Raw genomic sequence first — 12,880 nt, 5'->3', positions numbered from 1 at the left:
TATTAAAACTGCCCTCATCAATGTAACCACTACCTGTAATGGCGTTTGGGCAACTAAACTCGAAGGTACTGAGACGCTCGGGACACGGGAGTAAGTAGAACATTGCAATCCAGAAATTTCAAAAACCGGAGCGGTCTGTGAGACCGCACGTCGTCGGTTAAAGGTTAAAGAAGTTGTACTTATTTACTCTCTAACAAAAATGCCTAGTCTGATGCGTAAAAGTTCAGGATAAGGAAAATTCAAAAGTAAAATCCTTATAAAATTTTATTTAAATATTTGAGTACCATACTTTTAAGCTTAAAGTTATACATAATTTGTCAACTGCGATCTAGTTCTTCAGCGCTTACGACAATTAATTTTGAAGATACAATACAAACTATCCGATAGCAACACAATACAAGAGATAATAGTAATCTACGAATGTCCAAAAGTTCATATCCACCTAATTACACACACAAACCACACACTCGCGTACAATTTTGATTTTTAGCCGAATATTTGTGTCCATTTTACTTCTAATGAGATAAACTCATTAGAAGGTCATACATCATTTCTTTGCCAACTGATCACTTTGGGGTTGAGCGCCATAATACTGCCACAACTCTATTGCTTTATTTGCAATAACTTCTTCAAATTGTTCCGGAATCTAAAACAAGGTTATAAATTAATTATAAAACGACCATTATGTCTCAATTAATTTATATGGCAACATTTTTTTTAGTTTTCGTACAGATTTCGCAATGAACCGCAAGCATTTTAGCCATTCTCAGGAAATAATTTTTATTTACCTACAAAAACGTTTACGTACCTCGGAAACACATTTTAGGACTTCATCTGCACTTTTGGTCTTTAAAATGTTACGGCGCAACGTAATAACCAGCATAACGGCTGCAAATGCTAGAATTTTTGGAGCACCACTGCATATTTTGTCCCAAATCCTGCAAAAAGAGAAAAGTGGGCATCATAAAAATATTGCATTCAGTATTCTTATAAAGTAGGTACCTACATTTTTAATGCTACTTTACTTACTTGGTAAGAGAAGCATCTTCAAGGATTCCAGCAAAGCAGCAGTTGAACCACTTTGTTAGAGGTAGAGCTTCCAATGCATTCACCTCCAATAAATGGCTGTAAATTCAAAACTTTCATAAGTGATTCAATAAAGAGCATATTTTTTTAAATCCCTACTAATATTGCGAAAGCAACTGTCCGTCTGTCTGTGTCGCTTTCACGCCTAAAAACAAACCACTCAACCGATTTTGATGAAATTTGGTATAGATAGTTTGAGTTCTGGGTAAGGCTATAGGATAGTTTTTGTCCCAGTTTTTTAAAGAGGGAAGCACGCGATAAAGTTTTTCTGTGACAGACACAATTTCAATTTAGTGAACCTACTTCAAGCAACTTTTGTAACCTTTGTTCATGCACACAATAAAGACATTATTACATAGTTTACTCTCGTACTTATAAAGCTCCCCGTCTTCCTTTTCCAGCATAGTCTGGAAGGCCTCTTTCAGTTTGGGCAGGTCCTTCTGCATCTGCTTGACCACCTCCGTGAGGCTCTTGGCCAGCCAGTATATGTCCACTTCATCGTCGTATAGCTCCAGGAGGGTGGTCACTATTGGCATGAATGTGTCACCAGACTGAAAGAGAAATTAGTAATTACAAATATACCAGTCACACCATAAAAGTTCATTCATTTGTTTCAGACAAATGACGTCCACTGCTAGACAAAGACAAATTATGAAACCAAAACAAAGTAAAATTAAATAATCTATAAGGAATATTAGAAAAATAATACTTTTAAATCTACATCATTCATCTTCCTGCACATTTATGTACAATTTAATGCTGTTGAAACATTGTTAAACAAATAAAATAAAAATAAATCATCTATCTAGGCATGCAACTTTCTATTTAACATTAAGAGTTTGAATTTTGTTTAAATCACATTTCAGCAGGAATTTTTTGGAAAAAATATTAAATCTGATTAGAATTTGTTCTGATATTTGATACTTACAGAAAAGTTAGTCTCTCTAAAGATAGGAGGTTTGCGTTCTTCGTTTTCCAGCAGCCACATCTCCATCAAGATCTTGCTCCTCGGAGCCTTCATATCGCACAACTCTAGCATTTCAACGGCATACAGCAAGTCGTTGTACTGGTCCGTACGCTGCTCCATTACGAATTGGTGAGAGTCCGTGTACACAGGTAATATGTCTAGAAAATAGATATAACGTAATGCAAGGATAAATGTGTAAAGATTCAATGGTAGTTATGCATGTTTATCCACTTTAGTGCACCAAAATTGTAAATTATGTTGGGTAAAAAAAATCAATAATGTCAACAATTTAATCAAATATCAAACTGTATCATTAGTTAGGACGCTAGATTGGAAACATGACAGTAAAGCTCTGAAAAACAAACAAAGTTAAGGTATTCAGCAAAACATTTTTTTTCAATTGGAATCCTATTGGTTTCAGAAAACTTACCCAAAAGCACCTTCCACACAAGATTCCTGTATGCAGCAGGCACTGTGAACCTTAGACAGAACTGTTTCAGCTTCATTTTATCCCATGGTTTCTCCTTCAAGAGAATTTCAAGCGATTTCTTTTCTTCAACACCCCGGCATCCAACTTTTTCGTAGTAAGACGATCGAAAGTTCCGTTCGTCCGTCATTTTAGTGTCGCGAAAGTTGTTATTTTACCATTTAATATCTTCAGTGGAATGAAAATCGTAGGAGTATTTTTTTAAATCCCAATTTATACGAAAATCAATAAAAAAACACTTGTGTTTTGTTGATTGCTTTGCCGAATGCCGTCCTTTTCTTATTTTTTTGACATTGACAATTTGATTGACATGAATCACGTTTCTTTTTATGTTTTTGATGATGATCAAATAAATTAAATTATTTTAATGAATTAATGTAAAACTATGCGCTTTATTGTGGTTTAAAATGTAAGTATAGNAGGCTATAGGTAGGTATTATTAAAATGTAAGTGGGTACAAAAGCAGAATTTGTAGTACTCCTACGTACAACGGAATTTATGGCGCTATTTTTGAATTTTATTTTCAAACTTCGATCCAACTGTCTTATCGTTTCCATGGAAATGTTATTGTCGTGGAAACTTGGATGTTTTACGTCAGTAGAATAATAATATTTATTTTACGATCATTACCTNTCAGTAGAATAATAATATTTAGTTTACGATCATTACATAAAAGCAGTTTTAGCCATGGATATTCCTGACTCTTCGGGATCGGTGGATCCTGCGTATATTGAGAAAAAGCGTGAAGAACTTAAGATATTCTTTCAAGATGCAAAGTTTCCCCAGGATGTGATCGACAAAGTGATAGAAAATGAGTTGAAACCTCTCAAGGAGCATCAGAATCGTCCTTACATAGCTGCATCATGCCCAGGCGAAGTAAAATCCGAATACGAAGTTATGACCGGCCAGCCTTTTACCACCATTGAAGACTGCAATAAGCCTTTGACCGTTGAAGAAATAAAAGAGAAACTAAAAGGTAACCCTATTATAGCTGAGAAGGCTCGCCAGATTCAAATTGTAACTGGGTCAGACGAAACTAAAAATGTAACAGTACCCATAGACCAAATAAACATAGCATCTTATGCAGACATGAGAAGCGAAATAGACACAGCTGGTGGTGATACAGAGAAAGTTAACAAATTACATTACAAAAACATGCATGCTCTTATGAGTTCTGTGGCAGAGTATCAAACTAGGCCAGCTATAAACCTATTCGAGAAAGAAGAAGAAGAAAGCGACGATAACGAGAGTGATGAAAGAGACTTGGAGGCAATAGAAAAAGTAGTTAGTCAATATACTGACAAATCTTATGAAACTAGATTTCAAGAGACAAAGGATATGCTGTTAAAATTAGCTGATGCGTATGAAACTTCTGACAAATCATCCGATTCTAAAGCTACAGTCAAAGCTGAAATCCAGCCCGATCCTGTTTTAAAGGAATCGTCAGTACAGTTTATAAAAGGAGAAATAAGAAAGTCTTCGTTTGACGAAGTCAGGGATAACTATGCTATCAACGAATCTATGAACATTTCCTTGAAAGATAATCCAGTATCTCCTGATCTTAGTGGAAAAACTAAAAACGAACCAAAACCCATAAAGAAGAAGGAAGAAGAAGTTATCAACGTTGAAGAAGTGTTCCCTAAAAGTATGGAAGCCAAGCTGAAAGAGACTGAAAAGGCTTTACGTGATATTAACTCTGTGCTTGAAACACCTAACAACGATTCTACACAAACCAATCCTAACGAACAAGATAACGGAAAAGATGAATCAGCTCAAGAGCCAGCTGAAGTTCCAGCTCGTCAAAAGTTTGACGAAAGAATGGAACAAACTTTACAAAACGCTTTGGAAGATATATTCGAAGTCAGCCGCAATGAAAATGAAGACAACAAAGAAATGGAATTCAAAGAAATGAAAAACCTTGCACGTAACATTGTAGAAGGCGCCGAAAATTTAAGCACCTTGATACGAGAAGACATAACTAATAAATTAAATAGCATGAATGAGCTACTAAATGATGTGAATGAAGCGTTAGAAAATTCAAGGAAATCTAACATTGCTTATCAGAAGCTTAAAGAAGAAACAGATTGTAGGCGAAAAGAAAGAGCTATAGAAAATAGTTCCAAAAACGAAGAAACAGATATTAAAGAAGACAATGATAATGACGAAGGAAAGGAAAGCATAAGCAAAGTTACTGACAATGACATTGATGACATAAATTCAGCAATCAAAAAGTTGAACGCTGAAATCAAATGCCATGAGGCTAGGATTGATACATGCAAAGCCAATTATGAACTTAGAAACAAAGAATGCACAGTATTCATTAAAGAAGTTGATGACATATTGCAAAAATCGCATGGTATTTTACATCCTATGAAAGAGACAAACGAACAATTGAAAAGTGTTGCGGAAGATCTTAAAGAAATTGATTCGAAAGAAAATGTTGCGAAAGAGACAGTTGTAAAAGATCAAGAAAAGAAGGGAGATGGAAAAAAAGGACGCAAGGAATTATGGGATGTCGAATTTACCTATAATGACGAAAGGAATAAAAGACTTGCAGAGTTCAAGGTGCAAGAGTTAGAACGAAAGAAGCGAATCAATGATCTTCTTTACGATATAAAAGACAAAATGAAGGATAACAAAGATGTTTTAAGATTAGCAAATAACTTGCTTAGAAGAGAAGAGAGTAGGAAGAAGCCTCTTCTAGACTGTGATAAGAAAGTCACTGTTATTGAAGTGGACGACAAAGCTCAGGGCGATCATGCACGAAGTGATGAAGAGACCAAAGAACCTAGTGAAGTTACTCCATCAGATGGCGAGCAAAAAGGTATGTTGTTTAATAATAAAATATCAAAGTTTCCGTAATTTCAAACATTGACAAGCCAGGTAAGTAATTTAGTAGACCCATGGCTTACATAGTACATTAGGTTGATAAAGTTTGCAATGTACTTTAAAACATGAAAACTTTAAGGTAATTCAGTAACAGAATCGCCGTTAGAGAAGAAGAAGCGAGAAGAGCAGAAAGCAAAAGAAGAAGCTGAAGAGAAGGAGAGACAGAGACAGAAGGAGTACCAGCTGCAACTGGAGAAGGACTTGGAGGAGATGAACAAAGGCCCTCGGATGACGAAGGAGTTCATCAAGAACCACTGCCGGCAGCATAAGCTTTACTGCACGCCGTATCTGAATGATATACTGTACTTGCATTTTAAGGTACCTAGTATTTGATTATTGACTTGGGTAGTTACGACGACCTAAGTAGGTTCATGGTACGGATCCCTATTATTCATTCATTCAATTTCACTGTGTTTTCAACATCAACGTGGAAATCATTGGGGGAGGCCTATGTTCAGCAGTGCTCGTCCTATGGCTGAAATGATGATGATGTTGGTGTTTTCACGATACTAACTAAACGTAAGGATGAGTGACCCAAAGTGTAATTTTTCAGGGTTTCGCCAAAATCGAGAATCTGGAAGAATACACCGGTCTCAAATGCATTTTCCTGGAGAACAACGGCATACAGAGAATCGAGGGTTTGGACACATTGGCCCAGTTGAAATGCCTTTACTTGCATTACAATGTTGTCCGTAAGATCGAAAACCTCCACGGATGTCCACTGCTGGATACTTTGAATTTGGACCACAATTTTGTCACAAAGATTGAGAATTTGGAGGTCGTTCCGGCACTGCACACTCTGAGCATCGCTCATAACATGCTTACTACTATTGGTAGGTTTAAATCCAAATTAATGTCTTATTTCTCAAAAATAAAATAAAATGACTTCATCATTTGTATGTCTTGCGATTTGTTATTAGATAAGTTCTTCCTCATTCACCTAAAGAAAAACTTAAACATACCTTTCTTTCAGATGACTTAGCCCATTTGAAGTTGTGCAGAAATCTCTCCGTTCTCGACCTCTCGTACAACAGGCTGGAAGACCCTCTTATAGTAGATGTGTTGGCTGATATGGTGGTCTTGAAAGGTATCTTTGGATATTTCTAAATCCATATTAATTACCTACCTGTAGTTAAGAAGTTAAAACTTATCATCGATGTCGTTTTTAAACAGTACTGGTTCTTACTGGCAACCCGGTCATTCGCAACATCCCAGCGTACCGCAAAACTCTCACTCTACGTCTAAAGGTATAACTTGCAGTTTGTCAGTATTGACTGTAAATACTAGTTAGATTTTATGTAAAAACTTTTTGGTTGTTCTATAAAGGACCTGTTAAATCTGGACAACCGGCCAGTGTTTCCAAGAGACCGCGCCTGTGCTGAGGCTTGGCAGCGAGGCGGAGTGGAAGAGGAAATCGCTGAGAGACGAAGGTCTGTAACTTGAAGGAAGCTTGAAATAAGTTTTGTAGAATTTGGGAATATTCAATCCCAGTTTATAACTTACTTTTTGGAAACCTTCTACTCCAAGCTGTTTAATTCCAGATGGATCGCAAAAGACCAGGAAAAGGTTATGCAGAGTGTGCGGTACTTGATCAAAATGAGGGATGAGAATAAAGCCAAGAGAGAAGCTAGGGAAAAAGAAGAGAGAGAAAAATTGGGCCTGCCACCAAAGGTATAGCTTTATTTAAGTTACAAAACTTGTACATCACTCGAGTTACGATTAATCGTACCAGTTTAACCAACCGCACTGCGTCTTCATTTACAGATTGAATTTTTACATTAAATTCCTTATTCCAGGCAGAGATTACAGAAGACGAAACAACACCAGAAGATACATCCAAAGTAAACCTAAAAGCTATAGAAGGACCATCTACTCTTCTAGAAAAGTACGGTCCTGAAGAAGTAAAGACTAAAGGAGGCATAGCTGAGGATATGCTGTCAGGTTCTGAAGCGGGGGATTCTACTAGTGAAGATAGCACTGATTCTGATAGCGATATGGACAATAAGGAAGAAGGTTTTGTATAAAATAACTACAGTAGGTATTTACCATCTTGATCATAATTGAACATAATGGACAAATAATTAATTTCAGAGCCATCAACAAGCAAAATTGAGTGGTCACACTTAAATCCTGGGAAGCGTCTCGTCCAAGAGGTCAAGGTAGAGGATCCACCACCAAATCCAGCGCCAATCAATGACTACTGGTATGGATACAGAGGCGATCTGAAGCCTAAACCACAGACTGACAGGTAAGCGAAATAGAAATCCAAAAATAATTTAAAAGATTGTATTGGATTTTGGCACAATTTTCTGTTCAGCTTGCTTTAAGAATATTTTTTCTTTCAGCAAATTCATCAATGATTTCCATGCTCTTGATAATTTGTTATTTAATCAACCACCACATGTAGAAAGAAAAAGAGTTTCTCAGATTCTTGCAGGTATGTTTCAAATATTTACTCGATTATGAATTTCTATAATATTATTGTTTTCATAAACGAATTAAATCAACAGAATCGAGAAAAGGAGGTGCAAAAGCAAAAATTACAGAAGTCGTCGAAGAAAAAGACAACGAATTACAAGAAGAAGCAAAACCGAAGCCTTTGATTGAAATAGTAGAAACACAAGATACAAAACCAATGATAGAAGAAGTTGAACCCAAATCTGAAGAAACTAGTGAAGTCATAGTAAGCACGGGTATTGAGAAAGACGGAGATCTTATAATAGATCACGACAAGAAGGTGATAACCAATCAGCTCAAAGAAAATGAACCTGTAAATAAAGCGGATGATAAACCCATCGATGCAACAGAAGAAACAAAGTCAAGTAAGAAAGCTTTAAAGAAGATATCAATTGAAGAAATACCTAAAACTGAATCTGTAGATGTCCCTGTTACGGAAATACCACTGGATAGTGATAATCAGACTAAAGATGAAGTGAAAGAAAAGGATAAGGGAAATGAAGGCACGCAAGTTGACAAAGAAGATAAACATGAAATTAGTAACGTTGATACAAAATCTGAAGAACGAAGACGTAGTGGTATGTAATATTATTCGAGGTACTTGTAATCAAACCCAAACAACATTTATGGCGTACCATTATTGCTGAAAAATGTCATATCCCTAGATACTTAATACATAACGGTAAAATTGAACACTATAATAAATTCCGTGATATTTAGCTAGCTTGACTCTATTTTAAATGTGAATTTGTGTGGAACTGTTAAACATAGTCTTTCTTTCTGGCACCAGTCCAAAACAGCGACGGTGATGGAGTGGCTCTCATCAACTACATGCACCGCATGAACACCGACGAGGGAGACGACGAGGACTTGGAACCCAGTGCTGAAGACTTGGAGATCTTCGCCGAGCTCGACCGGGAGCAGGAGGAGCGGCAGGCCAGGATCGACAGGGGGGAGCCGGCTGTGGATCCTATGGTACGTTATCATCATCAGGTCAATTAACCACTACTGTACGATAGGCTCTGTCTTAGCAGAGGCTAATGGAGGACTCACTCCCCATGCCAGATAGCCAGACGGGCTGGGAGGCCTGGTTGATATTTTCGCGGAATATCACAAACTTTTAATAAGATAAAAAAAAATCAAAGTCGATGCTGATTAAGTTCCTTATAGCTTATTTAAACTACAACTTTTAGTTTTACAGGTCTCTGATATTTAATACTATTTTCAGAAACTCTACGACAAGAAGACGATGGATGCATTCTATAAAGCGGAAGAGTGTGTGCCCGCGCATGCAGTGAGGGATAAGATCATGTACACCACGTACAAGCACGACAACGCGTTCGACAGGATCGCTCTGAGCCAGCTCACCGCTGGGGACAGACCAGGTATGTCACTTTACCACGCAGGTTTTAGGAAATCGTACCAAAATTTTACCATTTAAGAGACTAAATTGAGCAGGTTAGTGGGCCGACGATCTGGTGAAGAATGTTGCGAAAGTAGCAGAAAATACGGGCAGCGTAGAACCGGGCTTTGTGGAAATCCTTGGGGGAGGTCTTTGTCCAGCAGTGGACGTCATTTGACTGAAACGAACGAAAGTGAGTAGGTGTGTACCTTTAAACAGTCTCCCTAAATAGAGGCCTAGTTATGTACTTACTATCTATTACGAAATAGAAGTTGTTCCACCCTTTACACCAAGGAGGTTGTAGTAAAAGCTAACAACGATCGAAGACAAAATTGATTTATTTTAATCTAACCTTTTCCAGATGAAAAGAAGGTTAAGCTCACATACGTCCCTGGAGCGGTTTTGTACGAGTACCTTGACCAGAAACCCTGCGCCGAACTGGACTACGAGATTGGTGAAGAGAAAGTGGATTCAGGACGTATGTATTTTGCTCATTAGAAAATACACCGGACTGTTAGTTTTGCTCTAGAGGATGAAAGTGTCACTCTTGTCATTATTGGTACTGGTATCTCATTCGTTATCATTAATTTCCATTACGTCTTTAATGCGAGTGGCACTTGTTGATATAATCTTGATTTTTGAATAGACAGTATCTTTGTATTTTCTTGCCCCAGCTTCATCAGGAGAAACAGAGTCCATACACGTACTCAGTGACACTGACACCAATTCTGAAGATGAAGCCCTAGAACTTAAACCAAAGCCAAGCACATCCAAATCTAATAGACCATCCACTGCAGCTGTTAGAAACACTGACAACAGCCAAGCTAAAACTGAAGATAAAAAATCACCCAGAGATGATACAGATAGGGGAAATCACACTTCTGCTAAATCTGGAAGATTCGTTCCCACTGGTAGCAGTCAGAGCACTCCTGGTAAGAGGGAGAAAGGTGAAGACTTCAAGGCAAAGAAAAGAGATGGTGACTTCAAAAACGATCCCGAAGGTAGAGGTCCTGATGCAGGAATTAAAGAAGATAATGAAAATGAAAATTTGAATTCTGAAAAGCGTTAGTATTTTGAAAATTATGTGGAGTTTTGTTACCTAGAATTAGTCGACCTACAGACGCAGGTAGGACGTAAATGTTACCATTTAAATTTTGGTGCAAAAATATTCCATTTTACTTACATTATTCATTCGACACACCCATTAATCGAAACCTCAAATGAAGACATAGATGTCCTATTTGTAATGGTAATTTATAAGAATGTGTCTTCTTCACATTTTCTATCACTAACAATTTGATAATCTTGCAGAAGATGCTCCAAAGACTGAAGCTCTATCGTCATCTTACGAGACGATGCTGAACGTGGACCGCGAGGAGGCGAAGCAGTCCATCATCAACACCATCAACTCTTACGAGGATGAAAGGTTTCCTTCGCAAGGTAACGACAAAATTGTATACATACATGCCTTTACGATGCTTTCGTAGATGTTGATAACAAATGGCAATATTAGAAGTACTTACCAATATCTTATGGAGACAAAGGTTAGCAGAAGTCTTTAACATTCGTCTTGCTTTTTTCTTTCGCTGAATTATATCCTGGATTTGCAGCAATGAGGGTTTCCTTAGTCCTTAGAGTTCGCCTACCGCTTTAGCGCTCACCAGTTTGCTCCGTTGTCCTAAGATACAACCACAATAAATGAAAGGACTTTACTCGCAAGTGATGTATACGCAACTCTGGTTCTGGTTTCCATCACCATATTTCTTTGAAAAAGATATTTATTAAACATAAGGATTATAAATGCATTGTTTCTCTCAGGTGTAGACCGCTCGGACATGGTGTCGGATGCTCGCATCGAGCAGTCAGTCGCCTCTGAGATCCTGGACAGAACCCTGCAGTACGAGGAGCGTTCCTACTTCCAGCAATACGACGTGCTGACCAGCCAGGCCGGGAATATCGATAACAAGACCAACGCCATCATCGAGCAGATTTCAGACCAGTTTGATAACGAGTATTCTGTAAGTAGTCGTTAGCATCCGTTCAATACATAATTTAATCCATGTCTCACGGCTATGGGTCTTTGCGCTGTACTTCGGTCCCTACAAATTTTCTCTTATCTATTCCTTCTCATTGTTAATTCTCCCTCTTCTGAGGTTTTACACTGCAAATATTCTTCTAATAGTGGTTTCTACTTCTCCCAGTTGCCCGAAGTATCACGCATCCTCGAAGTCCACATGGACGCGGCAGAACAAAGATGGCGGGCGGGGGAGTTCCTGCACTACATCGCCGTCAGCCCAGCAGAGTCAGTGGCCGACCCAGACGACACAGAAGTGACTCTGGTCCCCAGTCACGATACATCTCTAGAGGATACGTTGACAGACGAAAACGTCAACCGAATGGAAGCCATCACAGAGTGCAACGACTCAGGAATCGGAAATGACAAGTCTATAGTTGGAGACGATGATGATAATAGTACTAATACTGATGGAAGAGCTAATGATTTTCCAAATAATGACAGCGGAGTTTCTGATACTGAGAGAACTGACAATAATGGCACTCTATCAAGCGATGAAAGGAATGAAAGGGATAATGATTCTTCGACAAATGTTTCAAGTTACAACAAAACCGACGAAGACAAAGACGTAGCTGAAGACAGTTCAGTAGCTGACGACTCGAAAATCGAAGATTACCAATCAGTTCTCGATGAAAGTGACATTGGTAACGATAAAGTGAACGATGTATCGACGGAATGCGAGGAGATGTTTGAAGATTGTGAAGAGATGGGCGAATCGAACGATGGAAAAGACGATTTCGATCTTATAAGCGAGAATTACTCTCTAGAAATGAAGCTAGCTCTAGGGATTCATAAGGATTTGTAAGATATTTATATATACCTAGACTATATAGAAGTCTACTGTTGATCTCACAATTAAGATTACGATCGAATCTCACAGAACACCGTCTTTATCGCTATTATTCCTTACAAAATAAGATCAATTTGATCTTTGATGCTGTCACAGAATAGCACTCTCTCAAGAAGTATCGATTACATTTTAGTTTTTTTTATTGCTATTTTGTCTGTATGAGAGGAAGAGAGAAGTCATTTATTGCGAGTAACTTTTCTTTTTAATATTAGATTGTATTGTATTTATTATGTACTTTTATTTTAATTTGTTGTACTACTAGTTAATGAAAGGCAATATGTATAACAAATTATAATTATATTTTCATATACTTAATACATTAACTTATTGCACTTATTTTTAAATATAACGACTCATTAAACTTTTATATAAAAATATTTCATTCTGTTTAATTTTTACTATCAAGAAATGATAAATGACATAATAGATACACGATAAATTTTCACTTTTACACATAAATGAATAAATACATAAACCGAAACCTTATTGGCACATTAAGTTACTATTTAACACTTTAGCTGCCAGGATAACTAACCCAAGAAAATTGTGGCAGCTAAAGTGCTAAAATCTACTAAAATAATGGGATATACATAAAACTATGAGTCAATAAAATAAATAGTTTGAATAAAATGCATTACATAATGTATGTAAAAAACTATGGTTCTAAA

At 37.3% G+C, this 12,880-nt stretch overlaps 2 protein-coding genes across 2 annotated transcripts; one reads left to right on the top strand and one right to left on the bottom strand.

The window, feature by feature from the left end:
- Positions 1-246: 246 nt before the first annotated feature.
- TBC1d7 (TBC1 domain family member 7) lies at positions 247-2,839 on the bottom strand. The gene is made up of 6 exons (XM_028301822.1): positions 2,484-2,839; positions 2,015-2,211; positions 1,459-1,637; positions 1,030-1,125; positions 809-938; positions 247-646 (listed from the first exon to the last, which is right to left on the bottom strand). Exons 1-6 carry the CDS (start codon positions 2,668-2,670, stop codon positions 548-550), a joined length of 888 nt encoding a protein of 295 aa, XP_028157623.1. The 5' UTR covers positions 2,671-2,839; the 3' UTR covers positions 247-547.
- A 352-nt stretch (positions 2,840-3,191) lies between these two features.
- On the top strand, positions 3,192-12,298 carry dtr (defective transmitter release). Its single transcript, XM_028301795.1, has 18 exons — positions 3,192-5,364; positions 5,509-5,747; positions 5,983-6,262; positions 6,403-6,516; positions 6,603-6,676; positions 6,756-6,859; positions 6,971-7,100; positions 7,226-7,442; positions 7,521-7,677; positions 7,775-7,866; positions 7,940-8,464; positions 8,677-8,861; positions 9,115-9,271; positions 9,650-9,766; positions 9,963-10,352; positions 10,600-10,728; positions 11,107-11,306; positions 11,490-12,298. The coding sequence occupies exons 1-18, from the start codon at positions 3,228-3,230 to the stop codon at positions 12,165-12,167; spliced, it is 5,925 nt and encodes a 1,974-aa protein (XP_028157596.1). The 5' UTR covers positions 3,192-3,227; the 3' UTR covers positions 12,168-12,298.
- The last annotated feature ends 582 nt before the right edge of the window (positions 12,299-12,880 follow it).

This window comes from Ostrinia furnacalis, unplaced genomic scaffold (assembly GCF_004193835.3).
Source record: "Ostrinia furnacalis isolate ACB-3 unplaced genomic scaffold, ASM419383v2 OfSCF0995, whole genome shotgun sequence".
Taxonomy (NCBI): domain Eukaryota; kingdom Metazoa; phylum Arthropoda; class Insecta; order Lepidoptera; family Crambidae; genus Ostrinia; species Ostrinia furnacalis.
This window is presented reverse-complemented; position numbering and strand designations above follow the sequence as displayed.

Coding starts and splice junctions, on each gene's coding strand:
- TBC1d7 (XM_028301822.1), bottom strand. CDS start 2,670: ATGACGGACGAACGGAACTTTCGATCGTCTTACTACGAAAAAGTTGGA. Junction 939..1,029: donor GAAGATGCTTCTCTTACCAA/GTAAGTAAAGTA, acceptor CTCTTTTTGCAG/GATTTGGGACAAAATATGCA. Junction 647..808: donor TCCTAAAATGTGTTTCCGAG/GTACGTAAACGT, acceptor ACCTTGTTTTAG/ATTCCGGAACAATTTGAAGA.
- dtr (XM_028301795.1), top strand. CDS start 3,228: ATGGATATTCCTGACTCTTCGGGATCGGTGGATCCTGCGTATATTGAG. Junction 6,517..6,602: donor TGATATGGTGGTCTTGAAAG/GTATCTTTGGAT, acceptor GTTTTTAAACAG/TACTGGTTCTTACTGGCAAC. Junction 8,862..9,114: donor AGCCGGCTGTGGATCCTATG/GTACGTTATCAT, acceptor TACTATTTTCAG/AAACTCTACGACAAGAAGAC.